The following is a 24,956-nucleotide window of genomic DNA, read 5'->3' on the forward strand; positions in this document are numbered from 1 at the left end:
CAATTAAAAAAAATCACGAAATAATGATAATTACATTTCCGTATATGTAAAATTTGTATAATATTTTTTCCAGACATTTTTTTGTTCCTTAAAAATGTATTGTGCAATAGGTTTTTCAGGGGGATTTAGGGGGTCACATTTATGATGTACAGCTCTTAAAAAACATGTATCAAATATGGCACACTAAGCCTTTAGTGGTTAAGTATAAAGTTTGTGTAGCATTTGATGCTTTCATTTGTGATTGCTTATATGTGAACCCTGCGTGTTGAATTATTAATGTGCAGGAGGCAGGGGAACGTGCTGCGTGCAGGAATGCAGGAATCCTTTTGTTGATGCGTCTCTAAGGTGACTGACTGCACAGAACAGCACAAGGGGCAGCCTGGCAAGTGGACACTTGGCTTAAAGACATCAATCTGGAAATAAATTGATCGGACTTTAAGTGAAGCGGAACTCAAGGTGCTTCCTCAAAGGTGTTTAAACCGCCTGTGCACATGGAGGCGAGCCTGACATCAGCCCCTCACTCGGTGAAGCGGTGGCAGCTAAGCGGGACAGACTATGAGCCGCAGCAGGCCGGCGCCCTGCTGTCCGACACCCGCTTCAGCAGCTGGACTCCCCTGAACAACAAGCGGATCAACCTGCAGGTCAGAAATGCTACGTGGGCCTTGGTAAACCCCCTGCAGATAAACTTTGTGATATTCTATTAGCAACAACATGTCACTGAAATCAGAGTTAATGCATTTCAGGACAGTGCAGGGCTTTATGAAGGCTACTGAATTCCTAATTTTGAAACTCCACTCCAACCGGTTATGTTGCAGATCAAATTGACACATTTCAAAGTAAAATGATCTACAAAAATAAATAAATAATTAAAAGTATTTTTCTTAAATATGAAGCTTCTTCTGCTTGACTTAATAAGTTGCAATCAATATATATGTTTGTAATACAAAAAAAAAAGAAGCAGTCATGAAAAGTGAATTTTACGTGTAGGTATTTCCAATGTACAATAAAATGTTTTAATGTACTTTTTTTTTGTGAAAAACGAGCGAATATGTCCTTATTGAACCATGATCTGTGAGGGGTAAAGAACACAGGTGGACCAAATATTGATTGAAATGGAGTTAATAATGAGATATAAACAATGTTTATTGGAATTCATTGCTTGATTGGATTGGATTGCCCTGGATAACTAAACCTGTACGAGGTCAAATTGGCCCAGGAACATCATTACTGTATCTGAGAAACAAACATAACTGAAGGTTTAAAAAAATAAGCATGAAACATAAAAAAAACAGGGTGAAGTTAAATCACTTCTTTTAACACAGCAAAATAAGTTTATTCTTAGAGATATGTTTATTAAATATAAGGTAAACTGATTGTTTTTCCAATGGAGCCAGCATTTCTGTGCACATTGGTAGCTTGAGTATTTGACCATCAGAGGAAACTAATGCAATTCGAGGCCATACCTTGTATTTACTGCCCACACCTCTTATATAAAACCATCAGGAGAATTCTACTTTCATTACGTTTGTTTGCAAGAAATGTAATGAAAAGTAGCACCTAATATTTATTTTAGTTTATTTGAAATACTTGTGTATTTTGTCACAATCATTTCATTTTCTACATGTAGAATGTAGAACTGAGCATACCTAAAGTCAATGTCCAGCAAGAGACTCTTTATTGGTCTTCATCTGGACGTAGCGTTTTGTGGGAGAAACGTTTCGTCACTCATCCAAGTGACTTCTTCAGTCTCAGCTGACTGCAGGTTTCCCCAAATCTTATAAACAGTACATTTGCATAATGACTGAAACCAGCCCACTGAAGGAACAATGGGCTGGGAGGTCAGTTCCTTAAGTGATTTACTGAAACGTGCAAACTTACATGGAAATACAGTATATAACACAAAAAAAGTTTTTACAATTCTAACAACTTTGATATTTGGTGTGACAGTATTTATTTTTCAGCACTGTCTGAACTCTCTTAGGCAGCTTTCTTGTCATGTCTTTAAGTAGTCTTCAGGAATAGTTCTTCAGGCTTCTTGAAGGACATTCAAAGCTCTTCTTCTCTCTTCTTCTGCCTTTTGTTCTGTTTTGTTCTGGAATATTTTGTAGATTTAATTAAAGTTATGAGAACAAAGTATCAAAGTGCATAAAGATACAATTTAAAAGTGTTTTTTGCTAAGTTGGTTCTGTGTAGACACAACAGTTGTTCTTCCCTTAAGTTAGGTGCCTTTTATATACTTGAATTTAGGTCAGTATTAAGTGGTTTAACAAGCAAAAAGCATTCCTCTGAAAATGGTCAGGTACAAGGACTGGACTGAAAATGAGTGAAAAAGTAGCCAATGTCCAATAAAACTTTGAAAGACATGCAGAAAGCCTGGAGAACTATTGCTCAAGAGCACTTTAAAAAGTTACAAGAAATTCTGGCTAATTGGAAGCAAAATATTAAGAAATGAGAGGTAGCTTGAGACTTTTGCACGCGCTGAATGTGTCTATGTTGGTATCCTTTTTCCATTTTCCATACCAGTTATTTGAGGAGAGAGTGAATCTTGTGCTGCACTGGTTTGATCTGTGGACGGACAGACAGAGGAAACACCTGCTGCACTCTCTGCTCACTCGTTGCACCAAGTCACAGCTCAGGTAAAGTGGATTGTACACGTTTGTGTCCTAACCATTAATCTCAGCCTGAAACTGTAACTAGTAAAGTGTACACAGGTGCACAGTTCAAACTGGTAACCTCTGTAACCTGAACAGGTACTGCCGGGATTTGCTGATTGAGACGGTTCCGGTCACTAAAGTGGACCTTACGTCGGTGCTGCCTCGGTTTCTCTCCCTGTATGTGATGTCATTTCTTTCCCCACGTGACCTTTGCAAAGCTGCCCAAGTCAGCTGGCACTGGAGGGTTCTAGCTGAGCAGGTGAGAAGCCCTGAAGAGATCTGAAATGTATTCATACATCTTAATTGGGGTTTTATGAAACAAGTTAAATCCTCTTCTTCTTTCTAGGACTGTCTGTGGGCGGGCCGGTGCATCAGACGAGGCTGGTTCCTTCCTTACACTCCTGGAGAAAAAGAGTTTGGTGCATGGAAAAGTCACTATGTCTCTTGCCTCTCCACACTTGACTGGCTCACTCCACGGGAGGCAGCAGAGATGTATGGGACCCTCAACCAGCAAAGCACAGGAATGACAGAGGAGGAGGAAGAGAGGAGGAGGGAGAAGAGGATCAGGCAGCAAATCAGAGAAAAGCTTCGAGAGGAGAAGAGTGAGTGGAAAAGAAAAAACAGAAAAATGACAGGGTGTAGAAACTATAGCAACACATTTTTGAGGTGGTAAAATCTGGGTCTGTGTCGTGGGGGCAGTATTCTAAGTAGAAAAAGCCAGACCTCCCTCTCCCCGGCTACCTCCTCAAGTTGTTCATGGAGGATACCAAGGCAAGTCAGCTGATATATTCTCTTCAGCGTGTCCGCTTACCTGGCGGGTGATCATTGTATCACGACGCACCTGCCTACCAACTTTGGTGGTGGTTGGGCGTTAGCCCATGGGGCCTGGCCTTCTGTGGGCCCACCACCTGCGCTAGGCACTGTAGGGTTCTGGTGAGATGTGAGTTGGGCAGCAGTTGTGGGCAGAGATCCTGATGGTCTGATTCCTGACTAGTGAAAACAGCTCCTGGGACATTTCCTTTATAACTTTTTATAAATGTCATTACAAGCTTTGTGGGACTGAAAACAAATATAGAGACAAATCCAAAGGTTTCCTGTGTCAAACGTGTTGTATTTTTTATATCAGTTCAAAGTTCAAATCAGAATTGTGGATGTTCTGAACTAAGACTGGACTATTTCTAACTCCCTTCATGCGTCTCATAATTCAGTGAGATGTGCCTGAATGGTTATCATCCATTAACTCATTCACTGCCATTGACGTCTATAGCCGTCAATTGCAGTGAATGAGTCAATGGGTTTAACTCATTCACTGCCAATGGCTGGCAGTGAATGAGTTAATAGTTTTTTTGGTTAATTCGAATACAGTTGGTTTGTTACTAGTAAGCGAATCGTAGTGTTTACTCAATCTTTTATTCTGTGTTTTGTCCTGTCTATGATCTCTGTTACGTTTCTCTTTCCCCTTCAACCTCTAATGCGTAATGGTAGATGACTGCCCCTCCCTGGGTCTGTTGGAAGGAGGGAGTTCTTCATTCCCACCATCTAAAAGGGGGTCATTTTGGTTTTACTGTACGTTAAAGCGACTTATCTTATGATTTAGTGTTAAATACATAAACCTGAACTGAAGGAATGTTATTGAATGTGTTTAATGAATGTGATTAATATATTTTATTGATTCTCAAACAGTTAATCTTTGCCTTTCCAACTCATTGCTAAGCACAAAACGCTCCTGATTAGTAAAAACTCGCCCTTACTGGCAGATGCATGTACTGTATCTGTGATATCTGTAGGACTATCTGTGAGTGCCAGGAAACCCTGGGGCAGCTACACAAAGCCAGAAATAGCCAGAGGTGGAGGTACCCAGAAAGGGAGACCCAAGTCTGGCCTAACATTCGTCTCTCAGCCCTCCCTCTCCTGGCCTCTGAGGAGCGTTGGCTCTTCCAGCCACTCTCTCAGCCTGGAAAGAGGACAGCCCACAACTGCACCTCAGACCTGGGAGAAAGTCCAGGCTTGCAGCATTAGCAGGTGATTGTCTAACCACATATTAGATGAACCTCACTTAGCTTCAACCACAGTCAGTGGACTCTGCATTTTGAATCTTCAACAACTGTACCATTGTTATCAAGGGGAAATTTATCCCTGGAGACCAAAGCCATATTTGTAGCATCCTGTATACATGTTTATTTCTGTTGTTTAGTGTGACATTTTACAATGGCGTCTACTGGGAGTGACTCATTTTTGTAGCCCGCTTTGTTTCGGCTCTAGAGGTTTCAAAGTCTATTTTGAATCGATTGAAGTGTACAAAATACTTTATATACACTGAATAACTTATCTGTGAGCACATGTGAAAACATCTGTATAATATAATGTCACAGTATGCTGAAAGCAACATGCATTTTCATCTTTCAGCGAAACACGAAAGATCCGAGGAGCGCTGTCGTCTTTTATCTACAGACCTGCACAGCCTCACACAGTCTCTCCCCTTCACCTATCCGCTCCTGCCCTGCTATTGCTCATCTCCAACAGAATTCCTGCATATGAGGTGAATCCACATCATCATCTATTTATTTATTTATTTTCCTGAAACAGCAGACATAAAACACTCCCGCGAGTACAGAAATAAAATGCATACTGGGAAGATGAATAAATAACATTCCTCCCCGTCCGCTCTTTTTAATCTAGCTGGTGTTGAGCGGAGTGAAGCCCAGTGTGACTGCGGTTCTCTATGACCATAGAGGGACTCTCTCATCTCTGCTAACCCAGGTGGAGAGGGCTATTTCTGGGAAACCAGCTCAGAGGATTGGCCTGCTAGCTTGCGGAGGAACACAGGACATTCACCTGCTTCACAGTGAGACTCAATCACAATGAGTAAATTCATGTGCACACACTGCAGGAGTTTGTTCTGGACTAACTGGACTAAAGTCCTGTGCTGACATTTTGAAAACATTTTAACAAAGTGGTACCTGCCATTTTAATCCATTGACCAAAACTTAGCCCAAGAGATATTACTTCTCTATTACACTATTTTGCTGACCTACTATGTAATTCTGCCCTGACTTTTCAGACTCTAGCCTATCAGAGAAGACTCTACTGACTCCTGATCATAGGGAATTCTGGGAAAAACTGTGTGGCATGGTGGCTCCAACTGAGGAAGGAGGAGGGATTGACATATTCTGCCCACTGGCTGCATCTGGTAGCAGATGTTACAACACACATACTCTTCTCTCTAATCAGCATTTTCTCATTAACTTCAGCTCCCTCCTGCTTCGCCTCCTGTTTTCTCTTCTGCAGCATCAGGAGTGACTCTCCTCCAGAATCTCTCCACTTTGACTGGTCTGGAGGTTCGGGCACCGGTGGGTGTGGCCACCGGGAATTTCCAGAACAGTGCGTAACCCCTTAAACTTTGACCCTAAGCATAGGAATATTCCCCTCCCCTGTCATTGTTTCGTAGACTACAGTATCCCTCACAGTGTGTGTTTCTTTAAACATACTTCATCTTCTCCCAGTCCTCAGCGAGTGGTCTGACGGCAATGTGCCTACTGGCCTCTCAGAGAACCAGCCAGCACTCCCGGCCCTGCAGTATGTGTGTGAGGCTGTACTGCAGGGCTGGTGTGCACAGGCTCATTGGATGGAGGAGGCTCTGGTAGAGCTGAGGAGCACCTTAGGGCTACAGCTACAGTGGACCAGCCTCCAGGCCAGGGGCCGAGCTCTGGGTGAGTTTCATGTACATGTTGGTTTGTGTCGTGGTGTAGAGGTAGAGCAGATCGTCTACTAATTAGAAGTGCAGTGGATCTTTGGCCAAGATGCTGAACCCCTGGTTAAAAGGATTTAACTGTAGAGAAAAGCATTTTTATGAATAAGGTGTTGTATGAATAAGAAACGTCTTTGAGTGCTAAATATAAATAGAAAAGTACTATATAAGTAGCAGTCTGGTTAAATTCTATTTTTCTAGGCTATTTTCTGTGGGAGAGAATCCGCCTTGATGAGATTTGTGTGTCCAGAGATCTCAGCGAGGCTCTGATCGAAGGACTCACTGCTCTGACCAGAGAGGAGGAGGTGGGAATTACTGTAGAGCAGTTTGTGTAATGCACCAGTTCAACAGAAAAAGAAAAAAGTAATTGGACATAACTCACATAAGAGTGTTTGTGTGTGTTTTTTAACCTTCTCTTACACCTTCAGACCCGACCTGTGGAGTTTCTTTCCATCTTTCTGAAAAACTGGAATGAAGAGAAGAAGGGACAAGAGGGTAATGGACAGGACAGCAGTGGAGCTGATGGTGGTTCACAGACATGCTTCAACGTGATACCTGATCTACCACAGGTGTGTCTGCTTTAAACTGCCCCTTGTAGTGGAAACTCAAGGAGAACAATTAATTCATCTTTTCTTTCTTTTGGTTTTAGATGGTTCTGGATTGGAGAGGTGCAGCTGCGAGAGAGCTGCACCACAGCGAGTGTCTTTATCTGGGAAAGCTGAGCGCTGTGCTGAAGGTATACTTTAGTTTTGTTTTTTATCTGCAAGTGCCAGAACTTAACAATCAGTGGTAAAACAATATTCCTTCAGAACTAAAACATATATATACATCTGTCTAAGCAAGTCCAGAATACAGGTATCGATTATTTAATATATGCAAACCACACAAGTTGAATTTTAAGGGCAACCACAACCCTGCAAGTCCATTTTTGTCCATTTTTGACACTCACAGTGTTTATGTTGACATCAGAGAGAAGAAAGCTTTCAGTATTTAGAAATATTCATTTGATATGTGTCGTCTGCGCTGAAGGTGTACAAGGAGCCTCTCACAGCAGCTCTGAACTCCAACAGAGCCATTCTGAGCTATGCTGACATCCATGTTGTCCTCAGTCCTGTTGCACAAATACTGGAGCTCAACAGGTACAAACAAATACACACACACACACACGTATATATTTATATATATATACATGTAGCTGTTCCGAATGAGAGGAACATCAGGAAGAAGGAACACGAGAAGCTCGAGAAATACCAAGGGCTCAGAGAAGAGCTCGAGAAGATGTGGAGGGTGAAGGTGACAGTGGTCCCAGTGGTAAACGGAGCACTAGGTGCGGTGACTCCCCTGTTGCCTAAGTGCTTGCTCATAGGGGGTCATGTAATTGTGCCTTGAGGTGACTGTTGTTGTGATTTGGTGCCATATAAATAAAATAGAATTTAATTGAATATGTAAGGTGACTTCAAAACAAGCCAAATCTCCACAAAACACTTGCTCCAGGTCAGAGGTGGAAACGGTATCCACCTGACCTGGAGCAAGAGTCAAAGGACAAAGCAAACTGTCTCCAAACATCAGTTAGATCCCGGATGAGCCCCTAATTGCCGGCCAATGACAAGGATGTGAGACCAAGCAGGGTGTGTTGCCAATCATTATTTTATTCACTAAATCAAATAAATAAATAAACATGTGATATGAGGAGATGTTAGGATAATGAATGCTCAAATCAGTGAAATGTATGTGTGCTGGTATTGGCACTAGTGTGAAAAAAACACAACCTGGATGTGTTATTCCTCGAAGGGAGCGAGGGAAATGATGACCTTCTCAGGCCACACAGGCGTAACACAGTCAACTAAACCACCCTTTAAGTTGTCTGTCTGTGTGGATATGACACGGGAGACATGTTTGTGTGTACTTCACAGGGTGTTTCAGGCTGATTTACAGGTGCGGCTACAGCAGTGGGGTGCAGAGAAGTGTATTGGAGATGTTTTCGTGAAGTTCTGCTCAAAACTTAAAGTCTACACAAACTACCTCAACAACTACACCACTGCCATCCACACCATTGATAAGGTAAAGCCAGTGTCTTTTTAAACAAAGAACATTTGTTTAATCGTACATAACTTGAAATTTAGCAGAAATGGTTTACATGACAATTGACAATTAACAATCAATGCCATCATCATGTTGCATAGCAACCACCTACCAAAGGGCTAAAATAACCAATTTCTAGTATTTCTAGCACCTTTAACCTCTTATAAAAGCATTATATAAGCGTTTTCATTTCATGGCCAGCAGCACAAACAGGTCAAACATTACTGCAGTTTATAATAATTTTAATGGTACATAATGTATTCTTTGGGTTTCAGATTTGGCTAGCTGAGCGTTGAGAGTGTGTGACATTGTAGTTTTTACTCTAAAAGAAAATTGATTTTCTCTATTTATTTTGATTGAGGTTGAATTTTTTTTTATTGAGTAATCTTCCCTTTACGAAAGCCATGCAAAGTGGCTCATGCAGGTACGAATAAAGTATACGATTAAAACGAGTTTGTTCTGGTTTACGGAAGATGCAGTACACACTATTGTTCGGCTCTAATAGTTAAACACAAAAATATATCTGAATTTAATTGTGGTGTATCTGTACATGTATTTGCGTCAGTGCAGGGAGAGCAAACCATCATTTCGAGCTTTCTTGAAGAGATCAGACAGAACACTTGCAACTCACATGCTGAGGTAAGAGCAGACACAACGCTTTTATTTGCTATTATGCATACCTGCCTGCATGTATCAAACCACAGTGTTTCAAAGTACGTTTGTGTTTATGAAGCCTACAAGAGCTGCTGCTGTGCCCAGTGTGGAGGATGCAGGAGTATGTGACTCTGCTTCAAGCTCTGTCCTTGCACACACACCCCGGTCATCCTGACCACGCACATCTCCGCTCTGCCCTCAACACGCTGCTCCAGTTCAGAGAGTTCATACACAAGGTGACGCATGAACTGAGAGCTATAAGCCATGTAAATGCCTCTGTTGTGGCTGTGCTGGCTCTCCTCTTATGCATATGTACTTTGTTGTGTTCAGTTAAAGCGCACCTCAGAGGCAGACAGACTGATAGAGGAAACGCAGCGACAGATTCAAGGCTGTCCGGTAAAAAATACAAAAAACACATATAGCTCTTCCTCTCTCTTCATGCCTCTAACTCTTTAATAATTTATCATATATGCTCAAAACCATATATTTGTGTGTGTGTGTGTGTGTGTGCGTGTAGAACCTCAGTGAAGAAAACAGGCAACTAATAATGACTCAGGATGCTGCTCTGCACAGGAGCCCTGATGAGCAGATACCAGATTCTCTCAAGTAAAAACACCAATTTTCTTTCAGACAGCAGATGTATGACTAATATTTTTACATTCTTCAATGTTCACGATGCTACGTGCTCAGATTCAGACTATTTTGTAACCATGTGTATATTTGCAGTATAATAATGTTCTTCTTTATGTAACTTTGCATGCGTATGTACTTTGTCTGTTTCATTCAAATGCTTAGTAACACTTTTTAATACGGCCCACAACTGAGGGTGTAATTCTTTTGTAATTAAATGGAATTTCAAATTTAAGCAGACTGTAAGTAATTTTAATTAAGTATTTTAAATATTACATAACTTCATGTATTTACGGGAAAGAAAGAAGAATTGCATTGTAAGTAATTTTAAGTACTGTTTAATGTTTTGTTAATTTTGTGAAAAAACCCAACATCTCCCTGTCTTTCAAGCTAACTACGCTGCACTTTTCTGGGTGCGGACTATATTATGTGGTAGCTTAATCTTGCCTAACTTCCTGGTATTTTACATGAAACAAGACACTTCCTTTAAAAGTTGTGTTTGAACAGTGATTGTGAAAGAGAAAAAAAAGGTTATACTTGGCTCCATTATAAGATAAGATAAGATAAGATAAGAAGAACTTTATTTAACCTGAGGGAAATTCTTTTGTCATACACATGCTCAATGCAGCAAGAGAGACAGAGAACAGAGGAATAACATATACAATAAGAATAGTAGTATACAGTAGGATAGTGCAAAATATAATATCAATTAACTCTAACGTAGTAACAATATAACTATATCCTGAAAAATAAATATCTTAGCTATCAGTGCAGGTGATTCTAAAAGTGACATAGTATTGTGCAATTGAAAAGAGAGTAGCAGGATATTATGGGGAGATGAAACAAACATTCGATGAAATACTGTTGGGTTATATTGCACGGTTTGAATGGGAACAGAATTCAGTTCAGTTCAGTTCATTTTTATTTCAAACATTTCAAACATGTGCCTTCACAATCATTACAAAATATCATTCCATTATTTGTTTGAAAAGGAGTAGGCTGAAGTATTTACTTATTTGTCCCTACCCCCAAAAAGAATAACTTTGCTATTAATCCTTTGCTATTAAATAAAGAAAAAAATAAAGATGTAAAAACAAAAGACAGGTTTAATACACTCCATAGTACGTCCACTGAACTGAAAGTTGCAAGTTGGGAAATAGTGTTTGTTTTTTTGCAAAATTGCCATGACATTGCACACTACCTGAAATTACTTGCACAGTACTTACATTTACTTACAGTACACAGTATAATTACATTTTAATTTGAGATAAAATACTTTGAAATTCCATTTTATTACAGGGGAATTACACCCTTAGTCGCAGGCCGTATTATAAAGTGCTACCAAATGTTTTTGAACTAATCCTTTGCCGTAGGACCTATGAGCACGTCTGTGATGTGGGCCTCTTCCTGCTCAACAATGCTTTGGTGTTGACTCGGCAAAATGTGCGGCACACACCTTTCATGCTGGCTCACCAGAGCACGCACACATTTCTGGCCTCTGTGGCTCTCACCAGCCTGTCTGTGAGAGAGATCAGGCACACACGCTGTGAGTTTTTCAGTGTTTGCTGACCTCTAGTGGGTAAAATAAGCACCTTTAATTCTAAAGCTTACAACTTTATTCATGTATTTCTCTGTAGATGTGAGCCATGCCTTTGTCCTTGAGGGTCCCTGCCACTCCTGGGTCTGTGCCACACAGAGAGGAGAAGAGAGACGGCACTTCCTATCTGTGCTGCGTTCAGCTATAGAGTGTGCTTTGGCAGGACATCAGTGACAGCGAGGTTTGGAAAAAGACTGTTTGACTGTTTTTATGTCAAAAGGTTTTTGGAAACTAAAATTTATGAAGGAAATTCTATTTTAATGTCGTAGTTAAGTGTGAATATGTAGGGGTCATATGATTGTTGGGTTGTTGAGGCGACATTTGTTGTGATTTGGCGCTATATAAATAAAATTGAATTGAGTTTACAACATCCTTATACTCCATTTAGCGATACAGTTATTCATTAGACATTAGACATTTTCACACAGTTTCACATGCTGTCTTGACCTTTTCTTAGCAATACCAAGCAGAGCTGTATGTTGAGTCAGATCAGATGTTAAGCAGACTTCATCCTGCCAGCTCCCAGGTTCAAAGTCTGTGTAATCTCTGACTGGTGTGAGAAAAACACAGGTAACTGTCTGGAAAATGTAAAGTAGGCTGTTGCCTCAACTGATGTATTTCTGGTAGTTTTTTGTGATATGAGAAAGGTCTGATAAAGAACAGTGGTGCTCTAAGTCTTGTTTTTTGGTGTAATAAATGTAATACAGCATGAAAAAAACCACAGTCCAAAAGTTTCATTTTTTTCCCCTTTCTTATGTTCCTAAAATTTCAAAACATGCAGAGTAACATGCAAAAAACTGATTTTGTTAATCAGTATTTCTTTATTTTGTATTAAATTCTGTATCAAAGATACTTTTATTAATGGGGGAAACTGATAAACAGTCCTTTCTAGCACATTTGTAAATGATTAAACTTCCAATAAAAACTATAAGAAATCATCCAAACAGCCTTAACGCAATAGGCTAAAGACATAAAGGTTTATTTGCAATTTTTGTTTCAGAAACTCTTGAATAAGCTTTTCTGGACATTGTTTGTAGAAGACAACAGGTAAGATAACAAACAACAGAAACAGAGGCCGATATTAGCGACCTGCCATTATATTGTCTTCATTTATGGAAAATGGACCACTACTTGTGGAGCGCTTTTCTACTCTGTTTGAGCACTTATTTACTTATTCAAACACATGTTCATAGAGCATTCTGCAACTTTCCTGTTTGCAACACGTGTTTTAAATGCTTCAAACAACAACCAGCCAATCTGAGCAGACAGTAAGGGAGTCGATATTTAAGCAGTGTTATTATATTATCTTAGTAACTACTCAAATAATTACTCATAGGAAATGTTAGACAAATCTGTTTATGATTTGTGTGTTTGAATGGAAAAAAAATGTCGATCAATGTATCAGATTTGTAATATCACCTAATATCGGTACCAGTATCGGTCGTAAAAATTCTATATCAGTCGTGCTCTCATTGACAATACTGCAAAGTCTGGCTGTTCTTTCTTGTGTCCTTGCTTGGCTGTTTTTGTATGCAGCCAGTGTTCACAGTCTGCATCTTTTGCCAACTTTTCTGTACTGCGTCACAATTAATTAAACGTAAGCCCCAAATTGTGCGAGCTGCTGAACGTCGACCAATTAATAATACAAAATTGCTATTTCCCGAAAATCTTCCACATCATTTCTCTAGATTTTAAAATTTTGACGTATGTATGTGTGTTACAATCTTCTCTGATCCACTCTTGTCTTGTAGTGAAATATCTATATGGTGTATGCATGGAAAAACTGTTGCTCCTGCTGCACAATGGATATACTGAAGGTATCACGCAAAGCTGCTTTTGCAGTTTTGCGTGAGTTAAAATGACCACAGTAAGGCAACATTCAATTTCTTTTTCTAAGTGTGACAGGTGAGACCTGGAGACTTGGGACCGCCCCTGGTGGGCGGAGCTGGTCTTCGCTCCTTTCATAAGCGCAGGTGTGGGCAATTGGGTATTCCTTTGCAAACCTGAAGCTGCGAGTGCTTGGTCCGAGTTGGGCAAGTTGGTGTTTCTTAACTATGAAAGTCTGATACGCGTCCTCCCCTAAAGTTCTTTTAGAACGGTAGGTTACACAAAAATGTACCACTTGAGCTCTGGCTGTTGGCAGAGGTTTACAGTTATTTGCACCCTTGTAGGTGGGAAACATTGCTCCCGTGAGAACGGTATAGTGGACTTCATCGCCACTGACCCACATTTATTAGGGTGTGACACGAACTTATGGACAGGTAACAAAACCAATTCAGTGGAGGAATATTCCTGTGTTTTATTGTCCAGCTAGTGATCTCCTGCCTTTTATTCACAGAGTACCGAGCTGCTGCTTTGCCAGGTGGATTTCTGGCTGCGGGCAAAGGACCCGACACATCAGTGTGTTTTAATTTGTTTTAAACTGGTGTAAGTCGACGGACTGACTGCTGCGGCTGTCGATGGTTTTGTTTTTTTGTTTTACTTTTTTCTGTATCAGTAGGCACCACAGATATTGATTCGCAGGCGGTGAAGGCGCTGCAGGGAAAACAAATCCTTTTTTTGCCTCCCCGCTTTTGCATGCACAGCGGGGGGCCCGAGTGAAGACGGCGCTGAAGATTTGCCTTTTTTTCTATAGTGTTTTACCCATTTGGGGTCATGTGTGAGTTGCCGTCCATTTTTAACCTGTGTGCTATGTCGATTTGTTTTTAAACTGTTCCCCGCAGCGCTTGTCCTGTCTCACGGGCAATCGTACAGTTTTATCGTTTTTAATAAGGTAACGTTTTAATTGTTTTTAGGTGCTGCTGTTACACCGTTTCTTTTATTTTGTATTAAAAATTAAACTCTTTTAAACTGACTGTGCGCCTACGGCTCTGTCCTATTTTAAATAGGTACCTACCACGGGTCACAAACGCTAGCTTTTATTAAGTATCCATATGATCTGGGCTTATCGCACTATAATGTTTACTGGCTTTGTCAGTTTCTCCTTTATGCTCTCAGTCGATAAGATTTTCTTTTTAGTCACATAGGAAACATTTCTCGAGTTCAAGGTATAAAAAGATTTTTATTGATAACCAAAAAACCCCCACAAATGTCACAATTTACACATAATCACTATGAATGAGCTGCATTACAACAGTTATATACCTACAGTATGTACATTATTGTCACTTAAAAAATACAAACATGTTCTATCCTGCGAAATGAATAAAAGGCTGTTTCATCATCTGTATCCGACAACAGATAAAAAGTAAGCAAAGAGGAACCAAAATAGTCACAATACAAATAAATATTTCATTAAACAACATATAACACGCTTGCTGATCTAATGTTACGCTTCTTTTTTTTTTTTTTAATTCTCACAGTGGCTTCCCCACATAAATCTGACAGAAAAAGTTATTTACTGGTTTGTAATCAGTGAATAATTAAATGAATCCACATTTAATGTACTTCCTGTGACTTGTTAGTTTTTGCAGTGCACACGCTGAACAGTTGCAGTTTTGCAGTCTTGAAAGCACCACAGATGAATCATGGGTCATGATGGATCTTCTCTTAAAGTCTTCATCAGTTTAAAATGATTGTTATCCTGTTTAATATATCAGCTAACTACGGGTATGTTTTTGGCGTCGACATACTGAAAGCTTTCCTCCTGAAGAGAAATGATTGATTTCACAGTCTCCGGTTTGCTAGATTTGGGTTGTTGTTGTGCGATGCAGCTGTGTGTGAGGCCTGCTCTTTCCCACCAGGTACGTGAGTCTGTGGCGGCTGACTCTTGCACTGCAGTCCCAGGTTTCCTGCTGTGCTGTTTGTCCCTTTCTGGGAGCAGAAGCCCTTCGGTTTGGGGATTCTTGTCGGTCCTGGACGTCGGAATGCTTCTAGAGGTATCTGCTGAGGGAACAATGACAGATTTCTCCATTATGACTTATAGCAACGACAATGAGGAAAGAAGTGAATACAGTAGATGACTGCATGAAAAAGAGGTGTGTTTGAAGGCTTTACTTCTTTTCTGGCTGAACTGTGCCCATGAGCTCAGCAAACACTGACTGTAATACTCATAATGACCACTAGAGGATATCACATCACATTTTATGGACACACTGCCAAACTTTTGCTGCATGACTGCAGTATTTTGTGCTTGTAGCTTAAAAATATAGTAACTTGCCATGAAATAGAGCAATTTTCAGTAAAGGAAAAGGTTTCTACTATTTTTAAAATGCATTAAACATCCTTTCAGCAATATCACAATATGTTTAATGATATATTTAGACAGTTTTGTGCAAACTTTAATACACATCAGTGCTTCTTCTGAAGAAAACTACAAGTATGGTGAAAGCTGTTAAGTCCAGCAGTTAATCAAATAAATGGTAACAGGTACAGTGGGGCAAAAAAGTATTTAGTCAGCCACCGATTGTGCAAGTTCCCCCACCTAAAATGATGACAGAGGTCAGTAATTTGCACCAGAGGTACACTTCAACTGTGAGAGACAGAATGTGAAAAAAAAAAATCCATGAATTCACATGGTAGGATTTGTAAAGAATTTATTTGTAAATGAGGGTGGAAAATAAGTATTTGGTCAATAACAAAAATACAACTCAATACTTTGTAACATAACCTTTGTTGGCAATAACAGAGGTCAAACGTTTACTATAGGTCTTTACCAGGTTTGCACACACAGTAGCTGGTATTTTGGCCCATTCCTCCATGCAGATCTTCTCGAGAGCAGTGATGTTTTGGGGCTGTCGCCGAGCAACACGGACTTTCAACTCCCGCCACAGATTTTCTATGGGGTTGAGGTCTGGAGACTGGCTAGGCCACTCCAGGACTTTCAAATGCTTCTTACGGAGCCACTCCTTTGTTGCCCGGGCGGTGTGTTTTGGATCATTGTCATGTTGGAAGACCCAGCCTCGTTTCATCTTCAAAGTTCTCACTGATGGAAGGAGGTTTTGGCTCAAAATCTCACGATACATGGCCCCATTCATTCTGTCCTTAACACGGATCAGTCGTCCTGTCCCCTTGGCACAAAAACAGCCCCATAGCATGATGTTTCCACCCCCATGCTTCACAGTAGGTATGGTGTTCTTGGGATGCAACTCAGTATTCTTCTTCCTCCAAACACGACGAGTTGAGTTTTTACCAAAAAGTCCTACTTTGGTTTCATCTGACCACATGACATTCTCCCAATCCTCTGCTGTATCATCCATGTGCTCTCTGGCAAACTTCAGACGGGCCTGGACATGCACTGGCTTCAGCAGCGGAACACGTCTGGCACTGCGGGATTTGATTCCCTGCCGTTGTAGTGTGTTACTGATGGTGACCTTTGTTACTTTGGTCCCAGCTCTCTGCAGGTCATTCACCAGGTCCCCCCGTGTGGTTCTGGGATCTTTGCTCACCGTTCTCATGATCATTTTGACCCCACGGGATGAGATCTTGCGTGGAGCCCCAGATCGAGGGAGATTATCAGTGGTCTTGTATGTCTTCCATTTTCTGATGATTGCTCCCACAGTTGATTTTTTCACACCAAGCTGCTTGCCTATTGTAGATTCACTCTTCCCAGTCTGGTGCAGGTCTACAATACTTTTCCTGGTGTCCTTCGAAAGCTCTTTGGTCTTGGCCATGGCGGAGTTTGGAGTCTGACTGTTTGAGGCTGTGGACAGGTGTCTTTTATACAGATGATGAGTTCAAACAGGTGCCATTCATACAGGTAACGAGTGGGGGACAGAAAAGCTTCTTACAGAAGACGTTACAGGTCTGTGAGAGCCAGAGATTTTCCTTGTTTGAGGTGACCAAATACTTATTTTCCACCCTAATTTACAAATAAATTCTTTACAAATTCTACCATGTGAATTCATGGATTTTTTTTTCCACATTCTGTCTCTCACAGTTGAAGTGTACCTCTGGTGCAAATTACTGACCTCTGTCATCATTTTAAGTGGGGGAACTTGCACAATCGGTGGCTGACTAAATACTTTTTTGCCCCACTGTATTTTGAGAATGATTTGATGATTAAATGAAAAAAAAAACTTTGCTGCAAACTGCTAATGGCCCCGATATAGTTCCACTTCATCCTGGTAATGATACCAACAGTGTAACTTGTGCTTAGAAACCAGTGCTTTTATATCACAGTCCTCATACGAGGGCATCTCATGAGACACATCGCATTTCGCGTTTTCTTAAACAACTTACTGCTCCACTTACTGTGCAATCACTTTTAATGAGCATGTTTACATGCAGAGCAGCAGGGCAGCACACTGGGGTGCATCACTTTTGGATCGGTCCTTGCACAGTAGAAACTATGTCCTGTTTACAGTACAGTGATAAGGTGTTTCCACAGTTATGAGGAACCTCAGCCACAGATGGCATACTCTGTAAATGTATTTGTAGCATGTTTATTTAGCATTTGGCATTTCAAGAAACGGATACACTGATTTAGATAAACACTGCTGTCATCTAATGCACTTGTTTAAATGTGTAGTTTTTATGCTCAGTAGACTGGATAAGAAAGATGGATTAAGCCAGTGCTTTAAATCTGCATTGCTTCTAATGTCCAGCAGGGGCAGAGTCCTCTGGTGGCAGAAGGTCTGACTGTAGAGACAAGGAGACCCAACGCCTCACTTGGGTCACTTTAGTATGCATTTTCCACCTGAATGGCTAGTTTCAAGTCTTATTTGATGCTGCATGATGTTCTTTTTGTAAACACTCAGCTCAGGACAACATAAGAAGATCTCACCAATCATGGTGCGATCCTCTTATCCATTAAACAGTGACTGAATCCCTATGTGGTGATAGTCAGCAAGTGGTTATCTTCTTTAGAGTAATCAACAAACAAAAATGGCACACACAGTGCTGTGCAAGTCTCGAGCCAGCCCTCATTTCTTTGTATTTTGCCTCCAAGAAGCCAGACTTGGTTGTATGGCTCTCCAGGCTTTCTGAATGGGTTTCAAAGTCTTTCAAAGTTTTTCTTTCTGCTTTGTTTGTATTCATTTTAAGTCCAGTTCTATGGCGTTATTTTTGTGCCACTATTCTGAGCGCACGTAAAAAAAATTTGAGCGCAAGTAAAAAAAAAGTTTGCAGGTGCAAGTGTTGTATTTTGAGGAGAAATTTATTTTGAGCAAAGAAAAGCTGAATTTGAGTGAACAAAATTCATTCCTGCGTGCAAAAAATGTATTTCAGTGTTTGCTATTATCCACACACACACACAATAGCAGCCCCTCTCGCTCAGTTTTCGCATTTGCGCTCGTTCGCAATGTGTTGCTTGCGCTTTCAACATTTCTGCCCGTGCGTGCTCAACTCTTTCTGTACACCGTTATATTTGTGCCACAAAACCAGCCAATCACAGACTTGGATGCAAAAAAATCTGATTGGCTGTTCTGGTCTCCAATCAGCTCGAAATGATGAAATGCAATATCCCAGAATCCATTTCATCCAAAACTCAAACGAGGCAGTGGCAGAGGAACACAGAGTGGCAGAGTTTGAAATATTACTCTTTCTGGGTCACAAAATAAACTTTTAAGATATTTTCATGCGAGAATGTTGCTGTGTAAACTTCTAATACCTGCTCGATTCATCAAGACATCACATATTTGCATAAGTGCTCTGACGTTTTCGGAGATGCCTGTTACCCACCAGCTGACCGCATAGCTGGACTGGCCATTGGGCATACCGGACATTTGCCAGGGGGGCCGATGGTGATTTTTCATTTTTATGTTTATTTGTTTTTGTAACGATTTAAACAATGAAAGGTGGTGGATTAGCCAATTGGTCATGATCAACTCTGGGCTGGACCAATTACAATACATCCGTATTGAGGGTAAAAGGAACGTGATTAGTCCCGGACTTCAGCTAGAATGAAAAAAAGACACAAAGCTGGAGTTATTCTGTCTTTACGTTGCACAGCTGCCTCTTCTCCCCTCATTCTCTCTCCCTCCCTCTCCTGTTGCTACTTCAGTCATGAAACTGATCAATGATCAGCTGATCGTCTCTCTTGTTTGTTTATCTCCTCCTTTGTGCCAGAAACAGGAAACCAGCGGATGTCGCGCTAAACAACAGCAGCATGTTTAAGCTGGATCAGCTGTTGTTAGAATTTATTTAATATTAATTTCTAGTATCAGCTGATGTTTGCTGGAGCCACAGCTGTAAAAGCTGCTGGTCATGGTGTCGGTTTGGAAACATGAAGGTGATACAAATCATACATATATACAGTGGGGCAAAAAAGTATTTAGTCAGCCACCGATTGTGCAAGTTCCCCCACCTAAAATGATGACAGAGGTCAGTAATTTGCACCAGAGGTACACTTCAACTGTGAGAGACAGAATGTGAAAAAAAAAAAATCCATGAATCCACATGGTAGGATTTGTAAAGAATTTATTTGTAAATCAGGGTGGAAAATAAGTATTTGGTCAATAACAAAAATACAACTCAATACTTTGTAACATAACCTTTGTTGGCAATAACAGAGGTCAAACGTTTACTATAGGTCTTTACCAGGTTTGCACACACAGTAGCTGGTATTTTGGCCCATTCCTCCATGCAGATCTTCTCGAGAGCAGTGATGTTTTGGGGCTGTCGCCGAGCAACACGGACTTTCAACTCCCGCCACAGATTTTCTATGGGGTTGAGGTCTGGAGACTGGCTAGGCCACTCCAGGACTTTCAAATGCTTCTTACGGAGCCACTCCTTTGTTGCCCGGGCGGTGTGTTTTGGATCATTGTCATGTTGGAAGACCCAGCCTCATTTCATCTTCAAAGTTCTCACTGATGGAAGGAGGTTTTGGCTCAAAATCTCACGATACATGGCCCCATTCATTCTGTCCTTAACACGGATCAGTCGTCCTGTCCCCTTGGCACAAAAACAGCCCCATAGCATGATGTTTCCACCCCCATGCTTCACAGTAGGTATGGTGTTCTTGGGATGCAACTCAGTATTCTTCTTCCTCCAAACACGACGAGTTGAGTTTTTACCAAAAAGTTCTACTTTGGTTTCATCTGACCACATGACATTTTCCCAATCCTCTGCTGTATCATCCATGTGCTCTCTGGCAAACTTCAGACGGGCCTGGACATGCACTGGCTTCAGCAGCGGAACACGTCTGGCACTGCGGGATTTGATTCCCTGCCGTTGTAGTGTGTTACTGATGGTGACCTTTGTTACTTTGGTCCCAGCTCTCTGCAGGTCATTCACCAGGTCCCCCCGTGTGGTTCTGGGATCTTTGCTCACCGTTCTCATGATCATTTTGACCCCACGGGATGAGATCTTGCGTGGAGCCCCAGATCGAGGGAGATTATCAGTGGTCTTGTATGTCTTCCATTTTCTGATGATTGCTCCCACAGTTGATTTTTTCACACCAAGCTGCTTGCCTATTGTAGATTCACTCTTCCCAGTCTGGTGCAGGTCTACAATACTTTTCCTGGTGTCCTTCGAAAGCTCTTTGGTCTTGGCCATGGCGGAGTTTGGAGTCTGACTGTTTGAGGCTGTGGACAGGTGTCTTTTATACAGATGATGAGTTCAAACAGGTGCCATTCATACAGGTAACGAGTGGGGGACAGAAAAGCTTCTTACAGAAGACGTTACAGGTCTGTGAGAGCCAGAGATTTTCCTTGTTTGAGGTGACCAAATACTTATTTTCCACCCTAATTTACGAATAAATTCTTTACAAATCCTACCATGTGAATTCATGGATTTTTTTTTCCACATTCTGTCTCTCACAGTTGAAGTGTACCTCTGGTGCAAATTACTGACCTCTGTCATCATTTTAAGTGGGGGAACTTGCACAATCGGTGGCTGACTAAATACTTTTTTGCCCCACTGTACCAACAAGACAGTGTACATCACTGTGACAACAGCTTTATGGTTTTTCCTATAATACCTGGTGGTGTAGTCTGTGATTTTTTTGTCAGTCCAGCTTTATATATTATGTTTAACCCGAGTTCCCAAGCGGTCAGCTGGTGGGTAACAGGCATCTCCGAAAACGTCAGAGCACTTATGCAAATATGTGATGTCTTGATGAATCGAGCAGGTATTAGAAGTTTACACAGCAACATTCTCGCATGAAAATATCTTAAAAGTTTATTTTGTGACCCAGAAAGAGTAATATTTCAAACCTTGCCACTCTGCGTTCCTCTGCCACTGCCTCGTTTGAGTTTTGGATGAAATGGATTCTGGGATATTGCATTTCGTCATTTCGAGCTGATTGGAGACCAGAACAGCCAATCAGATTTTTTTGCATCCAAGTCTGTGATTGGCTGGTTTTGTGGCACAAATATAACGGTGTACAGAACGAGTTGAGCACGCACGGGCAGAAATGTTGAAAGCGCGAGCAACACATTGTGAGTGAGCGCAAATGCGAAAACTGAGCGAGGGGGGCTGCTATTGTATGTGTGGGTGGATAATAGCAAACGCGGAAATACATTTTTTGCACGCAGCAATGTTTTGTTCACTCAAATTCAGCTTTTCTTTGCTCAAAAATAAATTTCTCCTCAAAATACAACACTTGCACCTGCAAACTTTTTTTTACGTGCGCTCAGAATCGTGGCACAAAAATAACGCCATACAGTTCTTGCACCCATTTTCAGACAAATGCTTTTTTTTTTTTTTTGTTAAGCCACTTAAATGTTGATCTATGATCATGTTTGACAGACATAAAATACTATCTTCGCACCAACGAGTGGATTCCCAAAGAGCTATTAGCCAGGAAATAGTATCAGTGAAAGTGTCTATTAAGACGCCATTCTTAAGGAAGGGAAACACGGCAAAAAAGCTGGTGTATTAGCCTCCCCAGGGCCCGGACATCAACATTATCGAAGCAGTGTGGCATCGTGTTGACAGAGAACAGAACAAACATCCAATAAAGAGCTTTGGATGTCCTTCAAGAAGCCTGGAGAACTATTCCTGAAGACTACTTAAACAAATGACAAGAAAGCTGCCTAAGAGAGTTCAGACTGGGCTGAAGAATAAAGGGGGTTAAATAACGACAAATATTGACTTTCAGGCTTGTTAGAATTGTAAAAAGCTAATTTTTGCCTCATATACTGTATTTCCATGTGTACTGGCTCATTTAAATAAACCACTGCACGTATTTCCCATTTTCTTAGTAAAATATAAAGAAATGAGAGATGCTTCAGGACTTTTACACACGGCTGAGTTTAATCTTTTCACAGCTTTATTCTTCATTTTCCTCATTTTTCAAAAGCTGATTGGTACTGCAAAAAAATGTCTTTGTACTTTACATCAAACATCCCTAAAACAGAATTGATATTAGGAAAGCATTTTAAGATATCTCTAGCAAAAAAAAAGTTTCAAAAGCCCTTTTCAGTCCAGGCCTCTTAACTTTTTTTATCTGGAGTTCACTGGAGTCAGAAATAAAAACCGAAACCGTCTCTTTGTATGAAAGTGTCATCGATCTGGTATCCTTTTCTCCAGCCCAGTGAAAGTTTTCAGTATTTCCACGAGTTTCATCACTTCACTGATATTATTCCCTGCCGAGCTCCAAACCTCTTGCTGTTAGGAGAAGCGCTCGTGAGGTTTAGAGAATTAAGAAATATTCAGTGAACTACAGCCTTAAATATTCATACGGGGGTATAAATTTCAGAATAAGTAGGGCCTCATGCTTCGGCGGAGCTAATGGTCCAGAAAATCTGACCCACGTCATGGGAGTGCTGTTGATTTTACATGGAGAGAGACCTTAATGTGCGGCTTTGTCCTCTCATATATCAGCAGTACAGCAGGAGTTCAGCTGAGTACTTCCTCCTCTGCCCCACACTCTGCACCGGCACAGCTGTTTCTGTGGCAACCAAACACGAGGTTTGTTTTGGTGCTTGCGTTGCGGTGGGAGAGAGGCTTGCTTTCACAATGTCTGCACTCTCACACTCACGAAGCCTTTTGTTTAGACAAAACCCCAGTACTGCTGTTTATTAAGGGTCAAGGTGGGCTAAAGCACGGAGATCTGCTCTCTTTGTTCGCGCCGTGGTAATCGTTCAATTTTCCTGTCCCTGGCTGATTGATATCAGTAGCTGATTGTTCAAAAGTCACATCAGGATGTCTGGCATTTTTGATGTTTTCTTTCACCCCTGAACAACTCTGCTCTTAATCAGCAGTATCATTGTGAGCTTAGTGTGATTACAGCTTCGCTCTCGCCCAGCAGAAGGGAGCATTGCTGCAGGCTTTTAAATGAAATAGCCTTCCAGTGTGTCACATGATACTCATTCTCCCAGTCTGGCTGGGATACCGTGCACAGATCTGTCTTCCTTGGCTGAACCAGATGAGTTTTATGAATCGAATAAGTTTAAAGTGAGTCAGGGGGTAATTAAGGTCGCAGACAGTAATCCCAGCTGCTGGATGCTTTTCTCAAGGAGAGGTCTAATGAATAGCATCTTGTTTAGCCCCTGCATCGTTTCATCACACCCAGGCGAGCTTTGGATCTGGTTTCCACAGCTGCGCTCCTTCTCACTCATTGGATTTAATGCTTGATTTAATCATCGCCTCGTTGCCACACCAGCTCGTCTGCCTTTGGGTCAGGTTCAACAGTTTTCCTGCAGCACTTGCCTCGCTCCATGAAAAATCAAAGTATGAGTTTGTAATTCATTAAAGTGTATTAGTTTTTAATGGTTATTGGTAAAATGTAAGACTTTGGGTAAAGAGGAAGGCTCAGGGATGGAAAGAAGAGCAATGAACTTTCTCAAATTTGTCTTTCTACCTCTTACAACACTTAATTTGTTGCCCTACTTGTTAACAAAGGTGTGAATCACCTAACAATTAAAGTATGGATCTGGTGGCTTTGATCCAGCTGGAAATACAGAGTAAAATAATTACGATTCTTTGTGTGTGTTTGATTTTAAACAAGCCAATCGTATGATGTAATTCTAGTTTTAGGTTCATGCGTACATAAAATGCCACTGCGATGAGGAAAGCCCATCTGAGGCGTTCATTATCTTTTCCTTAAGACATGAAATGAATTACCTTTTCCTCTTGCATCCTTTCATTCTTGCCTTTCAATCAACCTCCCCTCCCCGACCATCCAGTTCTGACCTTTGGTACAGATTTAACGTGAAGTGAAACGCACGTACGAGGTAACATTTTCAGTCCATGTGGAAGAATGCATATACATAGAAAACATTTGCAGGCTATACAGATGACTCATCTCAAAGGACGTGATTCATGGGAGAAAAGAAAATAAACGTTTTGGTTTTCTACCCAGTCAAAGGCACGCTCGGTAAAAAGAACTTTCAACGAATACGTTTGTGTTCCTGTGACCCAAACACAGTATCAGGTTTTCTGAAGGGGTTTTGTGATGTTTACAGTATGTTTCCTGGAGTGCATTATTCAGTTGCTATGCTCATAACATTGGGAAATAAAGGCATTTTTTTTTCCCTCTATTTCCACCACTTTAAAAGTTTTAGGATTTTCTTTGTCACGCCGCATGTTTGGATGAACATAGTCCACTTTTAGTGCAGTGCCCTCTGGTCCCAGTGCTTAGAGGTGGGTGCGTCTTCCTCTCAAAGTAGTGAGCAGCAGTGCTGTCTTCACCTCCTACAGTTCACACCCAACTTCATACAACACCGCTGCATACAGGTAGGCACAACAAAGGGCCTCCACTCAGGAG

At 41.1% G+C, this 24,956-nt stretch overlaps 1 protein-coding gene across 5 annotated transcripts; it reads left to right on the forward strand.

Annotated features, from left to right (window-relative positions):
* Window positions 1–67: 67 nt before the first annotated feature.
* ect2l (epithelial cell transforming 2 like) lies at window positions 68–14,220 on the forward strand. 5 transcript variants are annotated; one of them, XR_014274897.1, is made up of 23 exons: window positions 68–641; window positions 2,524–2,636; window positions 2,751–2,913; window positions 3,001–3,256; window positions 4,442–4,676; window positions 5,061–5,193; window positions 5,334–5,499; window positions 5,716–5,844; window positions 5,943–6,035; window positions 6,158–6,364; window positions 6,604–6,707; window positions 6,831–6,971; window positions 7,052–7,138; window positions 7,432–7,541; window positions 8,316–8,463; window positions 9,050–9,123; window positions 9,218–9,374; window positions 9,469–9,534; window positions 9,656–9,744; window positions 11,142–11,314; window positions 11,406–13,463; window positions 13,537–13,626; window positions 13,704–14,220. XR_014274897.1 is itself a non-coding variant. In XM_082525232.1 (21 exons), the coding sequence occupies exons 1-21, from the start codon at window positions 492–494 to the stop codon at window positions 11,537–11,539; spliced, it is 2,928 nt and encodes a 975-aa protein (XP_082381358.1). In that variant the 5' UTR covers window positions 68–491; the 3' UTR covers window positions 11,540–14,220. The 5 variants fall into 5 exon arrangements, 2 of the variants coding, with proteins under 2 accessions (XP_082381358.1, XP_082381359.1); XR_014274896.1 differs by having other exon boundaries at window positions 13,537–14,220; XM_082525232.1 differs by having other exon boundaries at window positions 11,406–14,220.
* Window positions 14,221–24,956: the final 10,736 nt, after the last annotated feature.

This window comes from Aulonocara stuartgranti, assembly GCF_965226115.1.
Source record: "Aulonocara stuartgranti genome assembly, chromosome: 23".
NCBI classification, from domain to species: domain Eukaryota; kingdom Metazoa; phylum Chordata; class Actinopteri; order Cichliformes; family Cichlidae; genus Aulonocara; species Aulonocara stuartgranti.

What these genes read in the sequence shown, in the direction of transcription:
- ect2l (XM_082525232.1), top strand. Translation starts at nt 492, where the DNA reads ATGGAGGCGAGCCTGACATCAGCCCCTCACTCGGTGAAGCGGTGGCAG. An exon ending in GGCCAGGGGCCGAGCTCTGG is followed by an intron (nt 6,365 to 6,603) that starts GTGAGTTTCATG and finishes CTATTTTTCTAG; the next exon opens with GCTATTTTCTGTGGGAGAGA. An exon ending in CAGATACCAGATTCTCTCAA is followed by an intron (nt 9,745 to 11,141) that starts GTAAAAACACCA and finishes CCTTTGCCGTAG; the next exon opens with GACCTATGAGCACGTCTGTG.